General features: G+C 49.1%; 1 protein-coding gene across 4 annotated transcripts in view; it reads right to left on the bottom strand.

Annotated features, from left to right (window-relative positions):
- Window positions 1-25,000, bottom strand: part of SHANK2 (SH3 and multiple ankyrin repeat domains 2) — a 285,486-nt gene that overhangs the window by 250,203 nt on the left and 10,283 nt on the right. For all 4 annotated transcript variants that reach the window (XM_054171740.1, XM_054171739.1, XM_054171738.1 and 1 more), the window contains exons 2-8: window positions 20,837-20,911; window positions 9,652-9,871; window positions 5,016-5,219; window positions 2,965-3,036; window positions 1,961-2,069; window positions 1,546-1,697; window positions 661-828 (exon numbers count right to left, since the gene is read on the bottom strand). In XM_054171740.1, coding sequence (XP_054027715.1) covers window positions 661-828; window positions 1,546-1,697; window positions 1,961-2,069; window positions 2,965-3,036; window positions 5,016-5,219; window positions 9,652-9,855 — 909 coding nt within the window. In that variant the 5' untranslated portion in view covers window positions 9,856-9,871; window positions 20,837-20,911. The remainder of the gene's footprint in view (window positions 1-660; window positions 829-1,545; window positions 1,698-1,960; window positions 2,070-2,964; window positions 3,037-5,015; window positions 5,220-9,651; window positions 9,872-20,836; window positions 20,912-25,000) is intronic.

The following is a 25,000-nucleotide window of genomic DNA, read 5'->3' on the forward strand; positions in this document are numbered from 1 at the left end:
TTCCATTTGTGCACTGCTGTTTTTTGCAGCTCAAGGTATCAAGAAAATACAAAGTTTGGCACTTTTCGTCTGCTAATGTTCCCAACGGCCGAAGGTGCCAAGCAGCCGGGCACGGGCTGGGCTTTGTCCTGCTGCACTGCAGCAGATTGTCCGCTAGATGGCGCCGGAGATGATCAGATGGCGCTGGAGCTCGCTGCCGGCCGCCAGAGCGCCGGGAGGAGGCACAAGGAGCCTGCGTCCAACGCGGGCTGCGAGGTGGTGAAGGGACTGGGACACCTGTGTGATGAGCAAAGGCTGAGACCTGGGGCTGTTCAGCCTGGAGAGGAGCAGCCTGAGAGGGGATCTGATCAATGCTAAGAGACATTTGAAGGGTGGGTGTCAAGTGATAGGACAAGGGGCAGCAGATGCAAACTGGAGCACAGGAGGTTCCACCTCAACGTGAGAAAATAAACTTTACTGTAAGGGTGACAGAGCCCTGGCCCAGGCTGCCCAGAGAGACTGCAGAACCTCCTTCCCCTGGAGACTTTCAAAAGCCACCTGGGTGTGTTCTTTTGTCACCTGCCCTGGACTCGGTGATCTCCAGAGGTCCCTTCCAACCCCAGTTCAGATTCTCTGCACAGCCGTGGCACCTTTCCTCAAACAAAAAGTCATCTTCCCTACCTGATGGATTTCTTGCCAGCCGTTTTCATCCCTGCAGCTGACGGCAGCATGCTCATGCAGCAAGAGCTCGCAGCAGTAAGGATCCCCTCCCACCACAGCAGTGTGGTACAGCGCCGTCAGCCCACAGCTGTCCTTGTAGTTAGGAGATGCTCCGAGCTCTAAGAGGGTCTGAAAGCAATCACAGGTTGTGAAAAACACATTTTGGAGGGACTCTGAACGATAAAGTGACTTTTCTACCTGGAAAAGTTATTTACCAGGGCACTATTCACCATAATGTGTATTTTTTTGCTCATTTCCTAAGCTGACAGATATGGACAAGCAAGAAAAGGCACTGCAAGAATTAGGATCTGAAGCAACCTATGGGGGCAGCCAGGAAAGGGTGAGCCTCTCATTCAGTTCAGTTCTGGTGATGCTGCAGCACATTCACCTCTCCAGCTCCAAGATGCTTTATCGAAATGTCATGCAATTGCAGGGGCTGTCAAAAGGCAATAAGCAACAGCCACAAAGATAAGACTCAGTCTGGTCTGTCCAGGGGATTTAAGAATGCCTGTTAAAATGCAAAAGAGAACTGTGGTAAGGCAGAGCACAGCCACTCATGCCACTGGCTTGGGCTTTCCAAGAGAGAGGAACACGATTCCCGAGTCCTCAGACAGCTCTCTCTCAATGGATCAATGAATAAGGTTAAATTTCACCACTTTTTCTTCTTACCAAAGGAAGATCAGCAATGAAAAGGCTCCTTATTGAAAGGAAAGCCACAAGAGAACACCAGAACAAGCACATATTAAAGGGTAAAGGGGAGGACAATGCAGTAATTAACTGCCAACATTCCCCTTTATGTCTGTCTTCCTCCAAAATCATGTCTCATTTGCTACTGAAAGCATTTACCTTGAGGGTTGCTGGGTTCTTGGCTCGGGCTGCTTTATGCAGAGCTGTCATTCCATCTTTGGCTCTGAAGTCTAAATGTGCTCCTCCATTTTTTAGAGCTTTTATGACTTCTACTGTATTGTCAAGCTGAACTGCCAGAGTCAGGGGTGTTTCTGAAGAAGAGAACAGCAGGTACTTCAAAAAACAGAGATCGGCAAATTAACAGCACGAAGAAAATTTTCTCTAAGAGTGGCAAGTTAAAAGAGATGCTCAAAAGAAAATCTTAAAATCAGGGTTTTTTTTTCCCTTTGGACAACAAACCCATGCCGATTCCATCGGCCTGGAGTTGTGAAGGCAGCAGAAAGATTGTCTGACATCAGTTCAGGTGGAACAAACCCAAGGTACTGCTTTACACTGCTAGTTCTACTGTCCTGACCTCCACTTTCCAGGTCATGGTAGTTTGGGTCCAGTCCTCGGTCCAACATCTTTGTGACTTTCTCCACTGAGAGGTGGTGAACGTGATCCATAAACTTCCTCAAGTTAGCCTGAAACAGAGAGTGGCAAATGAATCACCCCCTGAGTCTGCAAGGAAAGGTTTGACTCCAAGTGCAGTGTTCTGTCACTTGCTGTCAGCAGCCATTAACATCACTGCCCAGGAGCTAAGGCACATTCCTGGGGAAGCTGACTCGATGCTGAGAGCATAAATCCCACAATTTATAATGTTCAGAAGTCAGATAAGGTCAGAAGAGCCTAGGTTTGCAGTTGTGAGGGGAAAACATGAGTGGAAGATTCATTCATTAAGCAGTTAGGGTGGCCTATTACAGCCAACCCTCACAGAATGGTGGGGGTTGGAAGATAACTCTGGAGGTCATCCAGGGCAGGGCACCCACTGCAACTTGCCCAGGACAGCAATGGCCAGGAGGGGTTGGAAGCTCTCCAGAGAAGAGAGAACTCCACAGCCTCTCTGGGCAGCCTGCTCCAGGCCTCCAGCACCCTCAGAACAAAATTTTCTCCTGTTCAGATGGAACCTCCTGAGTTCCAGTTTGTGCCCACGGTCCCTGGTCCTGTCACTGGGCAGCACTGACAAGAGTCTGTGCTCCTCATCCTCTTGCCCCCCACCCTTTAGCTTGTGCTGAGCACTGAGAAGATCCCCCCTGGGGCTGCTCTTCTCCAGGCTAAGGTGTCTCAGCCTGTGCTGATCATGATGATTATTTTGGCCTGCAAAGGAGTGTAAAGACGCAGTAATTAAGGTTCATTTAAAGCCACCAGCAGAGCCCTAAGGAAGACATTCCCAAACCGCAATTCACACATCCCAGTTAGTCCTGTTTGCTGTTCAAGAGCTGCCCTAAGGGGGAATGAGCTCCTCTTCATTTCCAGTTTCTGGAGCACATTGATCTGCTCAGCCAGCAGCCACTGAGCCCTCCAGCAACTGGGGCATACCTTGGTGTGGAGCTTGGCCAGCTGCTTCTCATCCAGGTTGAGCTGTTTGTACACTCTCTTCTTGTAGCGAAACTGAGGGGGGAAAGAAACATTACATTTCAAATGCCCTCTTTTGCTGAAACCCACAGCATGCCCCCCACTGTGGGGTCGATTCAGGCACCATTCAAAGGCTGAGCATTTGCCTGTGAACATTCACCAGTGCTCAGCACTCTGCTCATCCCAGCGGCAGCACAGATGGAGAGTTCAGGTAAGCAAAATGCCTGAAACTACTGAAACCAGAGGAGGTGGCTGGGAAATGAGAGCAGCCTCTAGAATCATAGAATTGTTAGGCTTAGAAGGGACCTCAAGGGTCATACAGTTCCAACCCCCCTGCCATGGCCAGGGACACCTCACACTACATCAGGCTGCTCAGAGCCACATCCAGCCTGGCCTTCAAAACCTCCCGGGATGAGGCTTCCACCACCTCCCCGGGCAATCTAGACAAATAAGCAAGAATTAGAGTGAAAGAGAGCTTCTCCATAAGGGTATCTGTGCACCTCCCTTTGCACTCTCAGGCAGGAAGAGCTGAGGTGTTAAACAAACCCCACAGGACTCCTTGTGTCACCGTTCCTGAAACGGGAAATACGAAACAAAACTGAAACAAAATGAAAAAGGATTCCTGAAAGATCCCTTAGCCTACACTGGCAGGATTTGCACAGGGGAGAAGACCTTCTGATGTTTAATGGGACTGGTCCTGTGCAGGTGGTTCAGAGCATTGCCTCCTTTTTCGGATGAAACTCACTCCCCCTTTACCCTGATCGGTTTGCTGCCCCTGTGGCCAGAGCAGCAAGGTCTGCGGCAAAGCACTCCTGGGCTTTGCCCAGTTGTAAATCACTATTATCTAAGCCTGGCACCCAGAATGCAAGGAATGCAGCAGGTCTGTTGGACAAGGAGGCTGCACTGAAGGAGGCTTTGATATCAGCTTTCCACCAGGGCAGCTTTAACCCCTGAAACCCAGTCCTGGGGCTGCAGGGAGAAGAGCTTTGCAAACAGTGAAAGCAATGAAGTGGTTGTTTTGTTGGCTTGTGGCTGATTGTTTCCTTTGTTTATGGCTGTGCTTGTTTCCTACACTTACAGCTGTGGTTATTTACCTTGCTTATGGCTGTGATTGTTTCCTCTGCTTCTGACTATACCCTGGGCATCAGTGATTGAATCTCCAAAATGAGCTGCTGGAAAACCAAGGACTTGAAGCCATCTCTGGACCCCAGTTCTTTCCCCTTTGGATATGTGCTATAGTGGAGCAAAGTCTATTAACTGCAGATTATTAGTGGTTGATGCACCACCATACAAGCAATACCAAGTTAATTAAATGCAAGTTTCATGCCCCAGTTTCCTGCTACCCTGTGTTTCAGTGGGATCTGGCTCTGCTCCATGTTTGCCCAGTGCCCTGACAGTTCTGCCCACTCTATCCCCCAGCTGCACAGCCTCTGCATGAGCAACAGGGAGGGGGAAAATTCCAGGCTCTGTGTTGCGATGGCTTCACACATACAGCCCCCCTCCTTCCTTTCTGCTTTCCCAGGACAGAGAGAGAGGACATCTGTGCCCTCCAAAGGGGACCACAGGGGGAACCAGACAAGGGGGGGGGTGTGGAGGTGGGGAACAAAAGTAAAAAGGCTTCACTGAGACAGAAAGATCCTGTCTGGGAGAAAGGAAAGGCTGGTTACTCTGCAACTCCTGCCCTGCTATTGCAAACCAAATCAAGAGACCCAAAAGCTTAAACCAGAACCTCACATTTCTGTTTGACATCACAGGGTAAGACACAGCTCAGCAGTCCTCAGCAGAGGACAGCTCCAAATCTCCCAGACAGGCTGATCCTTCACAGCCTTTTGGGGATAACACCCAGCAAGGCTGCACCCAGCAGGTGAACACCAGCACTTTTGTGAGCAAAGGTTCAAGTCCAGACTCAAGACTGCTTCCCAAGTGCAATCCAGGTCCATGTGGGAACCTCCAATACAGCTTGCTGAGAAATTGCCTCAGAACACAACCATCTCAGACATCAGATCTACAAATACCTCCAGGAAAGGAACTCCTTTATTCACTGGCTGTGGGTATTCCCTCAGAAGTCGTTCCTCATCCAGAAACTTCCCATCCCTGCCATTGCTTGCAGGCTGGAACAGTCCATAATTCAGGACATCTTTCAAACTCTGGTTCAAAGTGCACAGAATTCGTTGCTTTGCAACCCACACTGAAGCTTCTGGGTTGAACCTGATGCATTTCTGTAAAGAGGAAGCATTTTAAAAGAGAAAAATAAATACAAGGAGTGAAACAGAAATGTGCTGACTTTCAGAGGTGTTGATATCCCAGCAGCAATTTATAATTCATCAGGAGCAGCCATGCAAAAAGCTAAATCAAGAACCAAGCAACTGCTCCCTAGCAAAGTTTCTCAGGCTTGGATGGGTGCAGCCAGTGAGGAAAGTGACTTAATGCAGCCCTGGAAGCAGGCAGGGCAGAGGGCTGCAAAACTTCCTCTAATCTTCAATAACTTCTTATCTGAGATAAATTGTTCAGCTGGAAAAAAAAGCTACTTTAATGGCAAAGAGCTGGAGAAACAGGCCTGAAACCAAGACATTTTGTGTTGACAAAGGTGGGCCTCGGTCTTTGAGCCCTTTTGGTCGCATCTCAAGGCCAGGTGAGCTGTGATAGTTTGTCTTGAAGGGCCAATGAATACTGAAAATAGGAAAGGAAAGGGAAAGTATAAAGAGCAATGCAGCAGAAAAAATGGACAGACTGAAACTGCTCTTTTACCAAACAATGTTTTGCACTGGAAGTCCAACATAAAACAAACAAGAGAGGAGGGACTCACAAAAACTCCCCTGGCACAACTTGAGGCCATTTCATTCTACCACCTCATAGAGAAGAGACCAATCCCCCACCCCCAAGGTTCCAACCTCCTTTCAAGGAGTTGTAGAGAGCAATGAGGTCTCCCCTCAGTTTTGCTAAGCTCAGGAAGTCCTTCGGCCACTCAGTTAAATACTCTTCAACCCCTGTGCTAAGCAGACACTTCCCTGGACACAGACAATGCACAGCAGCAGTCAGAAGTTACTCTCTCCACCAAGCAGTGTCAGCACACTGGAGTAGCACCTGAGCTGAGAAGGAGACAAACCAGGAGCTGCTCTAAATAAAGCCTTCTTAAGAGCCTGGGGTGAGCTTGTTGAGGCTGGCATTGTCTTTAAAGCTTCAGATGAGAATAAAAGGGCAGCAGGACAGAGCTCCTACAGTGGGAGATCACTTGTAAAGTTCCCTGTCTGCTGCATTTGGCTTGCAGCTATAACCCAGCTCATGAAGCATGACCTTCTCCCACCTCCGCTACACCACATTCCAGCTCTCAGTCTTCCTCTTTGCAAACCTGAAGCCAGATTTCACTTTTCTGTACAAGAGCTTGTGGGCTGATAAATTAAATCACAAACAGGTCACCAGCCACAGAGCTGATTAAAACAACTGAGTTACTTTTCATTAAGAGTTTATTGAAAAGGGGGGGGGGGGGGAAAACCAACATCATAATGCCAGAAGTAAAGCAATAAAAATGGACAAACAAACCCCAAAGCTGGAGACCCTTCTGGTTTATTTCATTTCCTGCACAAAAGTAATTTAAAAATAATAATAATGAAATTGGTTCACTAGTGTCAATAAATAACTTCCTATTGGGCTAAAAACTGAAGCAATGAACTGAGAGGGGCTTCAGGAGGCTCCCATCCCTCTGTTTCCAGCAGCAGAGCACAGCCAAGCTTTCCATTTTACTGGAGCTATTCACTGAGCACCGAACACAAAGAGACGGCAAACTGGTTGGGTCATCAATAAAACCCCAGCCACGGCCAGGCAGAGCTGTCTTGACAGAGGACTTCACTGCAGGCAAAATCCTTTTAAATTTAAAAGTACAAGAGTGGATTTCAGTATTTCAATCAATACCAAAATGAAAGACCCAAGGAGATGACTGCTTCAGCCAAGATTTAATAACCACCCCACGTGCGGCTCGCGGCTGCCTCAGCTCTGCTCTGCCCTCTGAGCTCTTCCTGTCCAGCTCGGGTCCCACACCACTGCCTCCTCACAGAGCTTCATCTCACACCATAGCAACTAGTGGAGCAGTGCTGTGATTCCAGCAGAAATTCTCATCTGAAAGATATGACACCAAGTGAGGTGCCAGTGATGATCTGCAGGAGGGTTGGGAAGCTCTGCAGAGGGCCTTGGACAGATTGAGGATGAGCTTTGATGAGGCTAAGTGCCAGGTTCTGCCCTTGGGTCACAACAACCCCAAGCATCACTACAAGCCTGGGGAAGTGTGGCTGGAAAGCTACCTGGTAGAAAGGGACTTGGGGTTTCTAATGGAGAGGCACATGAATAGGAGCCAGCAGTGTGCCCAGGTGGCCAAGAAAGCCAAAGCATCCTGGCTGGGATCAGCAATGCTGTGTCCAGCAGGAGCAGGGAGGGGATTGTCCCCTGGGACTTGGCTCTAGGGAGGCCACACATTAAGTATTGTGTCCAGCTTTGGGCACATCAGTCCAAGAGAGATGTGGAGGTGCTGGAGCCAGGGCAGAGGAGGGCAAGGAAGCTGTGAAGGGCCTGGAGAATAAATCTGAGGAAGAGCAACTGAAGGAGCTGGGGATGGTTAGTGTGAAAGAGAGGAGGCTGAGGGAAGACCTCCTGGCTGTCTACAACTACCTGAAAGGAGGTTGTAGAGGCTGCTGCTGGTCTCTTCTCCCAGGTAATTAGTGATGGAACAAGAGGGAACAGCCTCAAGCTGCCACTGGGCAGGCTTAGACTGGACATGAGGAAAAGTTTTTTCCTCAGCAAGAGTGGTCAGGGATTGGAATGTGCTGCCCAGGGAGGTGCTGCGGTCACCAACCCTGGATGTGTTTAGAGGTGGTTTGGATGTGGTGCTTGGGGATATGGTTTAGAGGTGAGCCTTGTAGAGTAGGGTTCTTAGTTGGACTTGGTGACCCTGAGGGTCTGTTCCAACCTGAATGTTTCTGTGATTCTGTGGTCTTTTAAGTACAAGAATTTAGGAGAGGATGCTCCCCATGAGAATCCCTGCAGCCCTGTGCAGATTGGGCATTACAGAAAAGAGCTCAACAGCCACACCTGAGGCCATGCTGTCAAAACAGCTCCTCCCTGTCAGCCTGCAGACAGCCCTTCCCTGTCATTCCAAAAATGAACTTAATTAAAAAGAAAGGAGTAATTGCATCTGAGATAGATCTTCAGTGGCAGGGCAGGATGATGTAGATCTTCAATGTCAGCACAGAGTGATTTATGTAGCACACATGCATAAAAAGAATCTGCTTTTATAATCATCTCTGAGATTAAAAAAGTCTGATGCCTACCATCAGCTGAAGATCCTGACAGAAGCATTCAAGGAGGCCCAGGGTAATCTAGATAATTAATGACAAACTTGGACAAGTTGTAGCTCTAGATAAGAGTCAGAAACTCCTCAGCCCTTCTCCAGCACAAGACTTAACCCCGTGGAAGGATTTGTCTGCTGACAAACAAACAGCAGCAAACCTTTGCAGCTTTGTGTCCCTAGCACACCAGGCACTGAACTCTGCATGTCCAACCAACCAGAAAAGCAACAAAACATTAGGAGCTCCCTGTGGGAAAGGGTGAGGAATTTGGACAGCAGATTTCTACCTACAGAACTCTTCAGGGGGGTTGTAGTTAAAATGAAAGCTTTCATTCTCGTTTCCTCAGTCAGACACTTTTTAACAAGTGAAAGGTCTGCTCAGTTCTCTCTGTAAGAGGTGAGAGATCAAGTCAGCTCTTGGAAAGTCTGTTTTCATTCCCTGGATGTGAGGACATGAGACAGCCATAAATCCAGAAGCTGGCTTACAAACAGCTCCTCCAGGTAGAGCAGCCAAGGTCCATTTTATCCTCTCTGCTCTGTTCCTGGTGTGAGTGGTGAGGAGGTGACAGAGAGCAAAGCAGCAGTTTGATGTCACTGTAACACTGCAGGCCAGGCTGGTGCCACACTTGGCTCTTCCTCCCACCTGAGTGCTGATTCCTCTGGGTGGAAGTTTGAGAAACAGCAATGGTGCAGGGAAGGCACAGAGGCAAAGGAGGAAAGAAGGATTTATTTGTGCTTCTCTTGCCTCGTTTTCATGCTCTAAACATCACAAGCTGCCTAACAAGAGAGCTTTATTTTTCAATTGGAGAGCACAACAATAAACAGAGAGAGAAAACTTGACAAGGAGATTCCAGTCTGGTGTCAGCCACAACTGCCTGATGCAAAGAGGAGCACAGCTCCACTGTCCTCTCTAGCATGTGTGTGAGGCTTTGCTAAACACAGCCTGATCTGGGGCTTCAAACTTCTGCTGCTGCTGAGACTCCAGACTCCTAATTCTCTTCTGCCCAAAGGCCTCTGATTGCAGCTCAGGCAGGTAGTTTGCTTTAGGATCACAGCTTTCATCCAGTTAATACAGGAAATAGACTCTCTGGGATGAGACTGTGGGGTGGGATAGGAATGGGACAGGACTGTGGGATGGGACAGTGCCTTTAGGCAGTCAGATATACCACCAGGGTACAGAATGCAGAGATTGAAAGAAAACATGACATAGATTTTGCTTGCAATATGTCAAAAGATGGTAAGAAACCAGAAGAGCTGCAGTGCAGGCTCCAGGCAGCAAAGGCAGCGCTGCAAGCTGCCGTGCAGCAGTGCCTCACCGTTTGCTGCAGGTCAGGTATGATGACCCGAATCACCAACGTGTTGCTCTGGCTGTCCTCCATCCTGCTGCTTGGCTTCTCTGCAGTTGCTCTGATTGTGTCATAAATGGTTTCCTCTTTGGAGCTGTCTGATTCAGACTCAACAGAGTAGTCAGAAAAGCTTTGTGCCATTTCATCCTCGCTTGACGTCGGGCTACGAGGCATGGCCACGGATTGTGTCCTGCCAACACAAACGAGAAAGAGGAGAGGCTGAGTTCTGGTTGCAACCTTAGATGGAGCTGCAGGTTTTGTCCCCTTGGAGGTAACATGCATTCAACCACCAAATCTTGTGTTTTGTCCTCCTTTTATTTCCTTCTGTAATCTACACTGGGTAGGCAGAGTGCAATGGAAGTAAGTTTGGCTACAGAAGAGGAAGGAGGACAAAAGAAGGCAAAAAGAGCAACAAAAGGGGAGAGGAATTTTCTTCCCAGGCAACTCAGCTTCCCAAAGGATCCAGAAAAACCCAGCAGAACATCAGGGTCCTTGCTAAATGGCACTGTTGTAAACTGTACCTAGATCTGGCTTTGAAGCCTGCTTCTCCCAGTGCAAAAAAGCATTGGAGGAAATTAACCTGGGTGCTAAATTAACCTCAGCCTGTGCCCCAGGATGCTCTGCAGGTAAGGCTTCAATGAAAGACAGCAACTTCTAATAGCAGAATCAACCAGAAAAGGAAATCCTGCAGCATGCCAGACAGATGCAGATGCTGCTTTGTGGTGTATGGCTCACAAAACATCCTTTGATATCAGTCACTACCCAATCTGTCTGACACACTCACACGCAGATTCCACACAGCTTTTAACCTGTGCTATAGATCAGGGGAAAATCAAAGTCAGGTTTTCCCCAAAGCTATGGAATTTGTATTCAGATGACTCACAATAAGAACAGCAAAATATTTTCCCTCTGGGTTCTTCCAACTACAGCAGCCAAAGACCTTCTCTCAGTCCCCCAAAGGAAATGAGAACCATTATTCTATGGGGAAATGAGGGTGAAAAAAACTCTAGTGGAAGAAAAGCTGAAAAGCCCACTCCAGACTGTGCATGGGAACCATCTGCTTCAGCAGCCTGAAGGGGCCAGAAAAACATCAATTTATTTTTCATATTTCCCTAAGAAACCTTCCAGGACAGCTTCTCTTCTTTGTAATTAAAAACCCCCTCAGCTGAAAGGAAAGAAAAACAACACCACAACAATTAACCCCCAACCAATTCCACTGTTCCACATGATAAGATGACAAGAAAGCAGAAGTAAAGCCCAGAAAGGTGAACTGACCTCACCAAGGCCACTCACACACCAGGGGACTGCACTGAGCCATCCCAATTTGTGTCTTCTGGAATGGTCTTACACTTGGACCCCTCAAAGTAAATCCAGCCAAGGAAGAGCAGGCACCAAGAGCACATTCAGTACCACTGGGTCTCAGGATGTCATTTGAGCCAACCAAATATCATGACCAGATTATTCAGTTCCTCTTCACTGTCCAGTTGCTTCCACAAAGCAGGTATAAAAAGGTCACCCTCCTCACTGAGTATTTTGAGGTGACCTTACATCGGGGCCAGAGCTGGCAGCAGAAGACAGACCTAAAGCTTGGGGCCATAGGCGTTTCCAAAGCACATCACCCCCCCACCTCCTCAAGCCTCCTTGTCCTTTCTGCTGCAGGACCATTCCAGTGCTATTACCCTCAGCTCTAATCACTAATGAAGACAGACCCAGCACATTCAACAGTCTGCAATCATGCCACTTCACAGCAGCTTAATGCAAGGCTCTGTGTGCAAAAGGGAACTCTGGAGGGAGCATTTCATTTTCTTACTGCTTCACTGAACTGTAAATTAATGCTGCTCTCCAAAGCACCTTAAGCCAATAAAAAGCATAAACATTAGGATGCCTTCCTTATTTATCTCCCAGTGCTGAATCACAGAAAGCCAAAACACAGTAGGTCAGTACAGAGTATTTGAGGGTGCAGTCCAGTCAGGGAGAAGAAAAAGATGTTGGGACCATCAGAGGGTTTGTCTCTCCCTAAAGCCTTTTGAGAGCAGGATCTATTCCAGAGCGATGGATTCCACAGAGCACAGCAAACTGCAATTACTCAGCATACAAAAACTGCAATTATGCAGCACACAGACAGAGCTGAATGGGGGGGGGAGGGGAACCCTTTCCCAGTCTTTTGGCAAATGCATTTTCCTGCAAAAACTACCCAGCAATATCCCATCGTGGACTAGCAAATGGCAATCACCAGCTGAAGAACCAGCCCCTGGATATCAAGCACTCAGGGGGAGAAGGAGCTCCTTGGAGATGCACCAACAAGGCACCAAGCACCAATTTGCTGGTTAAAAAGGCACAAGGAGCTATGGAAAAGCTGCTGAAAGCGTGGGGCAAAAAGAAGAGAACTTCTGTCCCACCAGCACCATGGAGGAGCAGATCATTTAAATGCCTCTTTTTAAACAAGCCAGCCCCAAGCACTGCAGAAACTAAATCCACAGAGGTCCTGGTGTGGGCCAGGGAGCAGAGCTCAAAGACATCTCCCTAAGTCTACAAACACCTTAGGGCAATTTGGTTGGTTGGCTCTTGTGTGGCAATGGAAGATGCCACCACTAGTTAAGTGGAGATGCTCACTGCCACCAGGGAGGGTTTCTGCATATCAAAACTTGGTTTCTTGGGGCTTTGGAACAAAACCTCTAAAGTTTCAGTGTCCTCCCTAGAGCAGTGCAGTGCTGTGACCTGGAAACCTCCAGCTGCAGGGCACTGTGGTGAGGTACAGCCCCAGAGTTGCAGGTCTCAGAGAGTCTGAGATCTGTGCCCCTAAATCCCACCCAGTGTGCTGCTGAAGACAGGGGGTGCCCAGTGTCCTCTACAGACTTTGAGGGGTGTTTCCTGCAGAGCTGAAATGAAAATGAAGTTGTTCAAGCTAAACAAGACCAAAAGCCCAACCAGCACAAGGAGAATGGAATTAGTTTCAGCCAGCTCTTGGCCAAAGGTAACTCCTTGTTCTGTAAGGGGAGCAGAGCATCTGTTGAGGCCTTGCCTTTTTACCTGGGACATCGTTTGTTTGATTAGCATAAAGCAAACAAGGAGATGAGTTTTGGCCACACAGCAAATCAGACAAGGCAGCAGCCCCCAGCAGGAAGGAGATCCAGGGTTTGCTTCCCAGCAGCCTCTGAATGCTACCCCCACATGTAAGGACAAGAAGGAATCCACTTTCTCTGCTCCCAGGACTTGATCTAATCTACATAACAAGACAGCAGCAGTGCCTCTCTGTTAACATTTAATTATGTTTGTATTTGAAATATCACAAAAATGTTTTCCTTATGGATAAAGAGGAAAAAGGTTGATAAGCATAAAATGCAAATTAACAAGCAACTAAGCTGTGCTGCCCACTGGGGAGATGAACCTGAGGTGAAGCTGCTCTACAAGCGCTGCATTTTTTCCCCCCAACTCCTGTTGGAAGTCTTTTCAGATTCTCTTCTGTCCTTTCCTTTCCAGCACACTGTAATCTTTCTGATATTTACCCAGCCAAGTGCAAGCAGAGGCTGGGAACAGAAAGGCTGGAAGCTAACACTGCTTGCCCTCTGCCTTGCTGCTTAGGAAAGGAAATGTATGGGGAACCAATGCAGCCATTTAGATCCATCTGTCAGGAATGGAGAATGACCACTGGAAATGGAAGGGCTGCAAGACTTCAGAGCTGTTCTCCACATCATATCACAGGATATGGTCTCACCTGAGTGGCCACTTTGCACTGGTCACAACATTTATCAGTCCTCTCTCTGAAATACAGCTGAGGCTCACACATCAGAAGTCCTCTCCAAGGCCAGCACGGCCAGATCTCAGAGCAAGGTTTCATATGCAAGGGTCACCAGCTCCTGGCCCTGATAAGAACACTGTTTTTATATAAACATTAAGCTGCACAATAGCAGTCCTGTTGGCTGCAGGGAGAGCTCCTCTAGACTGCTATTGTCAGACAAGTTCAGAATGTACCTGTGAGAACAGCTCAGAAACAGAGTCAGCATTGTTATGGGTTGAGTAATGCCATTAACCAGACTGGGAGAAAAGTTTGCTGTTAAGAGCAACAGCAGCTGCTAGAAAGAGGCATTTGGTAATTAACTCTGGGGGAAAACTACTCAAGAAAGGGATTGACAGCTGTGAAACCTGCCAGAGCTCCTCACATTTGGATTCTGCAGCTCTCTTCAGGATTAAATAGACCAGCTGAAGGAGCAGCTCACCTGGTTACCAAAGGAAGATGCTGGAGAAGATCAAGCACTGCCTTTCTGCAATCATATTGATAGTAAACCAGAAATGCATTTCAGAGAGACCTGAGATGGAGGAAGCAAGCACCCCACACCATGCATTTCACACCTCCCCACAGCTCTGCAGCAAGGGTTCTGTAGAAGAAAATACATAGTGAAGCCCAACTCCATTGGGCAATCTGCTATTTGATGGGTTCAGTCTCCTCTTGGCACTACTTTAAAGCTGCCTCTTAAAGAAGCAATCCCACCCTTGCACCCCACACCACTCCATTCTTGCACCCAGACTGCTTCAATCTCTGCACTAGCAGAGACAGAGGAGCAGAACAAAGCATTAGAGCCCAGGTCAGACGCCAGCTTCTTCAGTTTGGGAGGTAAGCTTCAGCATCCATCAGGTCTCTGAACTGCATCACTATGCAAATGTTTGGCTAAGCAGCAGAGGCCAGCTGGCAGAGGGCCAGAAGTGAACAGCCAGGGCATGAGCAGGGCAGAGCCACGTTTTCCAAAGGCAGCATAAATGCTTGGCAGTGTGAAATGCATCCCAGGCACCGCTGCCTAAGTGACAGGAAAGAAGTCTACCCAAACACAGCCCTCTGATTAACTCTGATGAAAATCTGCTGATTACCACTACCAAAATAACTCCAAACAGGACAGCTTACTGAAACCCACTGTGTCCAATTCACCCAGGAAATGCAAGCCCTGCAGGAATACATCCACAGAGGCAGACCAGACCGTGCAGGAGGAGTGCTAAGAGGCTCCCAGCAGAACCTCAGGGGAGACAAAGTGTTCCCCCTGCTCTCCCAGGCCCACCAGATAAGGAGGCAGCCTTGGTGTCGATGTGAAGCTGTGCTGGTCAAGCTGCAGTCCTGGGGGGGTCATCTCCAGCACTGAGTCCAGTGCCAGCTTTATCCTGGCACCAGGGAACACCTCCTGGTCTGATGTTGTTCAGAAATATGGCTGTGGTGTTGGAGACTGAAAAATGATGAAGACAACATGTGTGAAGGCTGGAAGAAAGTTGATCTGTTGCTCTGCAGTTCCCTTGGTCTGCCTCTGCAAAATGGGGCAACTGACTCTTGAGACTTCTCTACAGCACTTCCCCTCTGGGGCAGAAAATGCTGGAAAACCAAACCCCTTGCAAGTTATGCAGAGAAGTCCTCCCCCCATGGTAATCACCTAAACAAATTTCTCTTACATGATTGTGCTGTTCATAACCCTCCTAAATATGGCTTTATTCCCCACACACCAGTCCTTCACTTAAATTCACTTTGGTTACACTGCCTGGTAATGCATTTTTGATCTCTCTGTTAAATAACTGAGCCACCCAAATGAATATTTTAGCAGATGTGTGCTGAGGTGTAAGTAACAACACACCAGCATCCCAAGCAAGAGTCCTCCTTTACTTTTCTCTCAAGCTGCTGTTTCTCAGCCTGCCATCTCCCACTTCCAACCTGAAACACTGACTTGAAGGCAGCACTGACAATCAGTGGTCACACAGAAGGAATCACAGAATTATTGAGGCTGGGAAAGACCTCTGAGGTCCAGCCTATGAGCTAACACCATGACATCAGCTAACCCATGCCACCAAGTGCTACATCCAAGCTTTTCTTGAAGACCTCCAGTGATGGTGACTCCCCCACCTCCCTGGGCAGTCCATCCCAGTGCCACCAGGCTCACAGAACACAGAATTAACCAGGCTGGAAAAGACCTTTGAGATCACCCAGTCCAACCTATCACTCAGCACCATCTCATCAACTAAACCATGGCACCAAGTGCCTCATCCAGGCTCCTTTTAAGCACTTCTAGTGGTGGTGACTGCACCACCCCCCTGGGCAGCACATTCCTTCTTCCTGCCCTGTTTAAGAGCAGATTTATGCAGCGCTCAGTTTCTTTGCTAGGTGTTCTCCTCAGGTGACAAGTTGTTTGGCAAAAGGGCTCAAAAGTGACTTCTGGGGTGTTTTGGTTGGGTTTTTTTAAGAAGAAAAGTGAGCAACTGTTGAATCTGCTGCTTGTCTGAGGCAGCTTCTTCTTTGCTCAGGTATATTTGCACAGCACAGCCTGGCCACGAAGAGGCTAAGCTCCATTAACTTCTGGCATTCAGTCTTAAATGCCAACACTGCATGAGTGAGTGGCTCTCGAGACCAGACTATGAGAATGGACAACTTTGGGTTGTTTGGGGGGTTTTCTTTGGGTTGTTTTTTTCCCCTTTGTTTGGTTTGGTTTGGTTTTGAAACTACTGCACTTCACCAGGAGCACTCTGAGCACTTACAAGATCTACACCTGCAGCTTGTTTCTGCAAATCCAGGGAGGCTTCCTGAGAGCTTCCTCAGTTTACAGGCAGCTTCAGATGCTAAAATTCTCCTTTGTCCTCTGTCTGTTCTACCTGGGATTTATTTCCCTTGTAAACTGTCCAGCTGGTCATGGTAGCCTCACGGAAAGGCTGAATCAATCAGACAGATGCAAAGTGAGACTTGGGGGCAGGACAGCTAAAAAGAAGGCAGGAGACAAGCAGCTCATTGTACTGAGTGAGCAAGGCTGGGAGACAGGCAGGGAAGCAGATGCAGAAAAAGGTTAAACCTATTGCATTCAGGAAAATCACCCTAAGAAAAGAGAAAACCCTGGCATGGTCTCAGTGCTTAAGAGAAGCAGGTTGCAAGCTGCTGAATGCAGAGACCAACTTCAGTGCTCAACTTCTTTGGTATTTAGGTTTAATTTGAATTATTATTAACACGAGGGTTCAGAAATCTCAGCCCAGGAGCAGCTGTGCAGTGCTGTGACCATTACTTCTCATGCCAGTGAGCATAGTGGTGTACACAGGAGGCAATACAGCAGGTGAGTAAACACCTAGTGCAGGTGCTGCTCTGATTTCCAAACAGCTGAGCAGGAGCAAGCCCTGGACTCAGGACCATTCAGCCAACTTATGGAAAGAGGAGGGCAGAAAGGCAGAAGGAATGACTTCAGATGCTTCATTTCTTAACCACGAGGGAAGCAACAACCAAATGGTGACCCAGAAAAGATGTGCACACTGCACAACTAGGACAGGTGACCAGCCCTTGGTTTAGCCAGCCCCCAGTGCAGTGTCCTCACCCTCTCTGTGCCCATCTGTGTCTGTCTGCAGCACACTTCCCTGCTTCCCAGTGACAGATGGGCTCCAGCCTGCCCTTAGCCTAACTGCACAAACATCACCTCAATGTTTTTCAGAGGAAAATTTGAGAGGACCTCTGCTGAACCTTATCTGCATCTTGCCTGCTTATTTTACAGCCCAAGGTAAGCTACAGCTCTCCCTCCAGCCTGTGCCAGCAAACACTCCTGGTGCAGCCGAGGTCATTTGCTAGGACTGTGCCTGTGCATGATGATGGTGACAGCAGCCTGGAGAAAAACATCTGCAGGCTCAGAAAGGTTAAGTGATCAGCCAAGATGACCCAGGCAGCACAGTGACTCTGCAGCAGACCCGAGAAATGCATCATTCTCCTGACCTTTCAGGTTTTGATTCAACTCACTGTGATGATAAGCAACTCATTTTCACCGAATTATAGCTAGCCAAGGTTTGGGCAATCAAGACATGATAAAAATGATGGAAGGAACCAGATTTCCTCCCTGACTACCAACATTTCATTATTAGCTTCAGTAAACAGCTCAAGAAATAAAAGATGTCTCAGCCTGTCCTCACAGCAGAGCTGCTCCAGCCCTTGGATCATCTTTGTGGCCTCCTCTGCACTCACTCCAGCAGCTCTGTGTCCTTCTCATGCTGGGGACACCAGAACTGGAGGCAGGATTGGAGGAGAGGTCTCAGCAGAGCAGAGACAAGGGGCAGAATCCCCTCCCTTGTCCTGCTGCCCACACTGCTCTGGCTGCAGGCAAGCACACAGCTGCCTGCTGGGCTGCAGGAGGGCGCTGCTGGCTCCCGGAGAGCATCTCAGCACCCAACACCCCCAAGCCTCTTTCTCCCCAGCAACTCTGCACCCAAGCCTGGATTTGTGCCTGGGGTTGGCTCAACCCAGATGCAGGACCTTGCACCATGACTTGTTGAGCCTCATGCAGTTGGCACTGGCACACTTCTCAGCCAGTCCCCACCTGCACTGCTGCAGGGCTCTGCCCCCACGTGTGCAGCACTCAGTACTTGTCCTCCTTGCATGTCACACAGCTCCTGCCAGCCCATTCCTCCAGGGGTGGCAGCTCTGATCTCCAGGTTTGGTGTCATCTGACAACTTGACCAAAGCACACTCCACTGCCTCCTCCAGGTTAGAGAAGAGATAAGGTCACTCTGCCCTTGAGCTGATGCATGTAAGGAAGTCATGACCAAACCATTTACTTGACTGTACAAAGAAGGAAGGGCAAGGTAAGGACTAAGCTGGCAACCCTGCAGGCTAGACAGCTTGGTCTGACTGATGCCAACAGCAAAATGCAGCACTTGTAACCTGTATTTTGTCTTTAACCAGAGCTGTAAGGGTTGAGACAAAACCCAAAGATTAACCTACAGCTATGGCTTAGCCCTGCAGCCCCAAAGCCCCCTGCAAGCTTGTGTACAAGCAAGCAGACCTCTGCAGTGACTATGGCCCCACACCTTTACATGCTGCAGAAGGCACAGCTGTGGATAAAGCCTTGTCAGCCATACACACTGGCTGTCAAACCCACCACCAATGGCAGGATCAGTCCTTCCTTGGGCTTCTCAAGAGGACATCACCTTCTGAACTGCCATCAACCACAGAGTCCAACCTGTGCAACACAGGCTGCTGAACGTCGGCAGCACCAAAGCTTCTGGCTTTGCTCTCACCACTTCCAGTGATTTCTCTGCAAGTGTAATTCCTCCCTGGTAATACAGATCCCTAATTCACCCTCAGGCAATGCAAGGCCTAAACTGAGGCTGTTGGAGAAGCAGAAATACTTTAACCAGATTTCTTTCTACCTGACTGGATTTCATGTTGATTGTACTCCTACAGGACTTGATTAAGTGAATTCATTACCATCTATAATTTTCTGACAGCACACTTTGGAGATTCCAGCCATGGAAATGATCCCAGGCTAATCAAGATATGCCAACTGAATAGAAAAACACTTACCCAGAAAAGTCTTGATGGAATGATGCTATAAAATATTCCCCATGTAAGCTGGCACAAGGGCCAGAAGGATGATTAGAGGGCTGGAGCACCCCTCCTATGAAGACAGATTGAGAGAGGGTTGGGGCTGTTCAGTCTGGAGAGGAGAAGCCTCCAGGGAGACCTTAGAACAGCCTTCCAGTACCTGAAGTGGGCTACAGGAGAGCTGGGGAGGGACTTTCCACAAAGGCATGGAGTGAAAGGATGAGGGAAGAGGCAATGGCTTTGAGCCGGGAGAGGGCAGATTGAGACTGGAGATGAGGAAGAAATTCTTGACGGTGAGGGTGGGGAGACACTGGAACAGGTTGCCCAGGGAGGCTGTGGATGCCTCCCTCTTGGATAGAGGCAAGCAGCAAGCAGTCAATCATTAAGTGCCTGATAGAGCAGAGGTTGCTGAGCTGTGGAGGTACAAATTCTTCTCATCTTTCTCTCTTTAGTTCATTTCGACAGAGCACTGCTCCCGACGACTCCCCTCCGTGTCACCACGCTGCTCATGGCAGCCCATCCCCCCTAGCCCACACCCTTTTTGTACTTCCACCCTCCTTCCAGTGCTCATCTAAAGATCCTGTTAGGAGACTCTGCCTCATCTTTGATCTGTGCTCATCACCTGCATTAACACAGCCAGCTGCAGCAGCTGGTGCAAGAGAAGGCACCTTCAGTTTCCCTGGCACAGAGCAAATGAAGGGTTTAGTTTTCAGATCATACTGAAGCATTAAGCTTTACCAAAGGAAACCTAATTTGGAATCACTGTCCCTTTTGTGCCAGGCCTTCTGAATTCTGAGTTTGAAGTCCCTATTTATTCTGTAATGACTGAACTGGGAGCCAGTAAAATCATCTTAGCTGAAGGAAGTGTTCTGCATTAAAAGTTAGAAGTCATCTCCAGAGTAGTGCCAACGTTTGCCAAGCTGAGCTTTAGGAGAATCAGAGAGAAAAGTTTAAAAAGAGGGGGAAAAAGAAAAGAAACCAACCAAACATAGAGACTAGAAGCCTCTTTGAATAGGAAAAAGGGGAAATGCAGCTCTCAGGTAAAAACCCCAGCAGACACAAGGCCATGGCTAAAAGACCCTTAAGATCATTGATAGTCCAACCACTACCCCAGCACTGCCAGGTAACCACTAAACCATCTCCTTCACCTCCACAGCTTTGAAACCCCTTCAGAAGTGGGGGCTTCACCACTGCAGAAAGGATAGGATGAGGGGGACTGGATGGAAGCTTGAGGGAGAGGAGGTTCAGGCTGCAGATTACAAAGAAAATTCTTTCCAGTGAGGGTGGTGAGATGCTGGCACAGGTTGCCCAGGATGTGGCTGCCCCCTCCCTGGCGGTGTTCAAGGCCAGGCTGGATGGGACTTGAGCAGCCTGGTCCAGTGGGAGGCGTCCCTGCCCATAGCAGGGGGGCTGAGGCTGGATGATCTTGAAGGTCCCTTCCAACCCAAACCCTTCTGTGATTCTATGGTGGTGCTGTCTCACAGGAGGCTCTGCACTGGCATGTCTAATACAAGAAGTATTGTAGCTTTAGTCTGCCTGCTAGTTCACCTCCAAAGGATATTCAGCAGGAGGAGGAAGGGAGCTAAAATGAACAGAAATTACCAAGCCCTAGCAGACAGCCTCACTGCAGGCTGCACTCCTGCTCCCCACCCAACACTGTGAAGCAGGAGGAGGAACTCCTTCCTTTGGGGGCATCAAGCAGGACTTGCAACAATTTCTGAGCATTTGCTTATTGAATCTGAGGGGAATCCAGCAGGACACAGGGAGGAAGCCCTGGGCTGTAAGTGCAGGTCTGCCCACCTGGCAGGAGTGACTGCAGCGATTTCCCTGCACACCTACCTGTCGAGTCTACAGGTGAGAGCAGTGGTGTGAAGGTGACCATCAGAATCTAGCTTGCCCTCCTCTCAGATTCCTCTGAAAAACACAGAAAGACATAAAGAAGAGTGACACTTGAGACAGAAATTCAATGACCTGAGGGCCACCCAGTCTACAATCTGCCCAGCAGAAGCACTGCTGGCAGGAAGGGGGCTGGGTGTCAGCCTGCAAGAGAGGCTGCAAGTTCCCAACATCTTCATCACACAGCCACAGCAATGTAAATGCACAGCTCTGCAAGGGCAGAGCCTGATGTGACTTCACTCACTTCAGAGTGCTTCTGGCAGCATGAAGTCAGTACTACAGCAAAAATAGGCTCCTTGGGTTATCATGACAGACAGAAACTCCGGCCAGATCTGACAGAGGGTGAAAAGCTGCTCTGCTGCTTCCCACCAAGAGCTCCCCTGGCTTCAGCCTTGCCAAAGCACCGAGCAGCCTGGGCATGGGCACTTGCTAACAACCCACACTTGTGCAGCAAGACGCTTGGGCTTTTTCCACCCCCCACCCCAAGTCCATCTGAGATCCAGAAATTAGGGCCTGCTGTTTCCAGCCCTGCCAGAGAATCAGCAGAGATGTGCTGAGCATCACAGTGCAGTAAAGAATAGCCTGGAGCTAGCTAACTGATAAGCTCTGAAGCGTGCATGGGTTTATTGCCTTCATTGATGGGTAGAAGCTCATGCTGAGAGCAAGTCTTGCCCAGCAAGTGTTTCCCCCTCTTACAGATCCAAATGCAAGGGGGAAGTCCAGAGCTTTCCATTGCAAAAGCAATTTTGATGAGCTTGTTTAAGCTTTTGGTGCACCTGGGTGCAGGTCACTGCATGGAAAGACAATACTGGATTATGCTACATCCTCTAAGCACAGCAAGAGGGCTAAGCAGGCCCTCTCCATCAGCCACAAGGGAAGGGCAAAGCAGTCATGCAGCTCCAGAAAGTGCAGAACATGACCATCAGCTGGAATTACTCCAGGATGGTTCTGTGCACATCCTTGGCCCTGCACCAGGTACTCCACTATCAGCACAAACTGGTTTCACCTCAGGTTCACCCCTCCTCACTCCCTGCTTTATCAGACCCTTCCCTTAGTTCATAGCTAACCTAAGAGGGCTCTTATGTCTGAGAGCCAGGACAAACTGCCTCCACTTTCGAACCCTCTCTTTCACACCCACCAGCCCTCAGCTTCTAAATGGAGCTGGAGAGAGAGGAGTTACTTGGGACTGGCTACATCCACCACAGATGCTGCTTTCCACCAGGGCTCTCCCCTGCAGCCACATCTGCTCCGTGCTCCCACAACCAAGCTTTGCTGATTTTAGGAGCAGTTTGTAACTTGGTCAGTTTCAGATGGCTGCTGCTAAGGTCTGCTCTGGGTACAGCCACAGGAAATAGTTTGGGACCTTGCTGGTAAACAACACAAATAAAAGCAACACAAACTAAAGCAATCAGCTACTAAACACTCCACACAAACCCTTGCAGGGAAGTTTTGCCGCTCCTTGTGGAAGAGCAGAGGATGCCAGCAGCTTGTTCTGTGGGAGGGCTAAATCCTTCTGTTTACACAAACCGGCCACGGAATGGCTCCGCTTTGCACCGTGGGTCCTAGCTGACTTTTCACACTGCTCCCCTCCAGAGCTAACCCTCAGGATACAAAAAGCAAGAGTGGTTTGCTAGGAGCTGTCCTTGAAGGGGAGCATTTGGACATTGCAAACTCATGGAACACCAGGGAGGTGGTGCCAGTGCTTGCAGCGAGCTTGCAGGTGGAGCAAGGCACCGTCCCTGGGGAAGGAGCAACTGCCCTCACTTCTGCTGCTGCTAAAGGATTCTCTTAACACCCACAGGCAGACAAAAAAAATCACAATCACAGAATATCAGGCGCTGGAAGGGACCTGATCATCCAGTCCAACCCCCCTGCCAGAGCAGGGTCACCTACACCAGATTACACAGGAACACATCCAGGTGAGTTTTGGATATCTCCAGAGGGAGAGAAAGGTTGGGCTCCCCCTCACATCCTGCCTTTTAACTCACCTCAAGCACAGGGTCAGTAGAGCAGAAGCTCCTCCTTATCCCAGGGGCTCCAATGCACCCCCAAATAAATCTCCATGCCATGAAATCCCAAGGTACTCCCACAACCCTCCCACCTCCTACTGCAAGGGGCTTCTCCAGATGCTGCTTCCACCAGTGGCTGGGGGAGAGCTGCAGACAGGCTCAGCCATCCAGGCAGCACACCAAAGGGGACCTCAGGCCTTTGTCCTCTGGGTGGCAGCTACTGTGGCTCTCCTGCACTTCTCCCCTGTCTCTAGGAACAGAGAACCTTCAAAGCTTTCCATTCCTTTAAAAACATTCAGCTGAAGCTGCAGTGAATCCAAAAGCCATTGAAAGGTAGGAGACGGGTCAGGAGGGTAGAGGAGACTGACAGCACGGTGACAGGAACCATGTCCCTCATCAAATCCACCTTAACACCACCAAACCCTAACCCCAAGCCAAAAGAGGGATACAGAGCAGGGTTAGTTACCAGCACTGCACCCTGCAGAGCCCGGGGAGCAGCCTAGCTGCAGCCATAGAGTGTTTGCAGTCCTCTCCCTCAGCTTCTCCTCGCTGCTCCTTCCCCCTCAGCCAATTAGCCAGGAGGCTGCCTCCCTAACCCAGCACGCTGCAGCTGCTTCCAGTGCTGGAGGAAAGCTGCTGCTGCAGAACAAACATGCCCAGGAGGACACAGGTCAAACCTTCCTCCACATCTGGCAGTTTCCCAATTAAAAAGGTTCCAATAGTTGTATGGATTTTTATCAAGTGGAAGGAAAATGTCACTCTCCTCACATTCCTTTTTGCCCACGGCAATCTGTGTGGTGAATGAATCTTCCACACAGGAAGATAAAAACTGAGAGGAGTGCAGAGTGAGGTGGGGGGTGGTCTCTTCTCCCTAGTATCAGGTGATAGAAGGAGAGGAAATGGCCTGAAATTGCACCAGGGGAGGTTCACATTGGAGATTAGGAGCAATTTCTTTGCTGCAAGAGTGGTCAGGCACTGGCACAGGCTGCCCAGGGAGGTGGTGGAGTCCCCATCCCTGGAGGTGTTCCAGAAACCTGTGGCCATGGCACTTGGGGACATGGTTTGGTGGCCATGGTGGTGTTGGGATGAAGGCTGGGCTCAAAGATCACAGAGGTGTTTTCCAACCAAAACAATTCTGTGCTTCTGCAACCTTGCTTGGGGGCATTTCCCTATGCCTAGGTGCACCTAGGAAAGTAAAAGTTACTAACTACTAAGAGCAAAGCTGAAGTAAACTCAACAATTGAGCAGATAAGGCATATCTGCAGCCTCCAGGGCAGACACAGGACTTCTGCCAGGGTTGTGACTCACTCAAACACCACCACAGTGACCAACTCAAGTGACTGTTTCTGCATAACTTCTTAACACAATTTCAGTGCCTGAGCAGTGCCAGCTTCTGCCCTGGCTCCCAGCTGAGCAGCCAGCTCATCTGCACAGATGTCTGCACAGCCACAGAGAAATCTCCATCTCTGTACATCCATGGGGATGGCACAGGGGAATGGCTATCCTGAAACACTCAGAGCTGAAGCATTTGGGACCATTCAGCTGCAGGATTAGCCTGGCTCAATGAATGCCATTTCCAACAACACATTTCATTAATCTACCTCTAACCTTTCTGAACACCAACTGCTCTCAGCAGAAGAGTTCATGTGACCACAGAATATTTTACACAACCAAACTTGGTCAAAAACCTCCTAAAGCAGTCAGTCCAGTTATGCTGCATGAAAGCACCAGCTGCTGCTTGCACAGCACCTCGTGTCGTTTGCAGAGCTGAAGGCACTCTGCACTGGATGGCTCCTGGCAGCTCCTGGCTTGGCAATGGTCAAAGCCTCCCAGCTGTTTTTACCACTACTAGACCCTGCACACACACACACACACTGAATTCTGCTCTTTGTCCCCATGCTCAGGTGAGAGCTCCACTACTGAGTTAAATACTAGGAGCAGAGTTTGCCCTGGTACACCGTGGATGCAAATGCTGCCTGAGAGACTTCCTCAGCAAAGCTCAGCAAAAGGACAAAGCACCACAGTGGAAAATGAATTTAGCAAGGGAAGAGAGACCTGAGATTTGGGGAGACAACTATCATCTGCCATTACATAAAGC

This window comes from Dryobates pubescens, chromosome 22 (genome assembly GCF_014839835.1).
Source record: "Dryobates pubescens isolate bDryPub1 chromosome 22, bDryPub1.pri, whole genome shotgun sequence".
NCBI classification, from domain to species: domain Eukaryota; kingdom Metazoa; phylum Chordata; class Aves; order Piciformes; family Picidae; genus Dryobates; species Dryobates pubescens.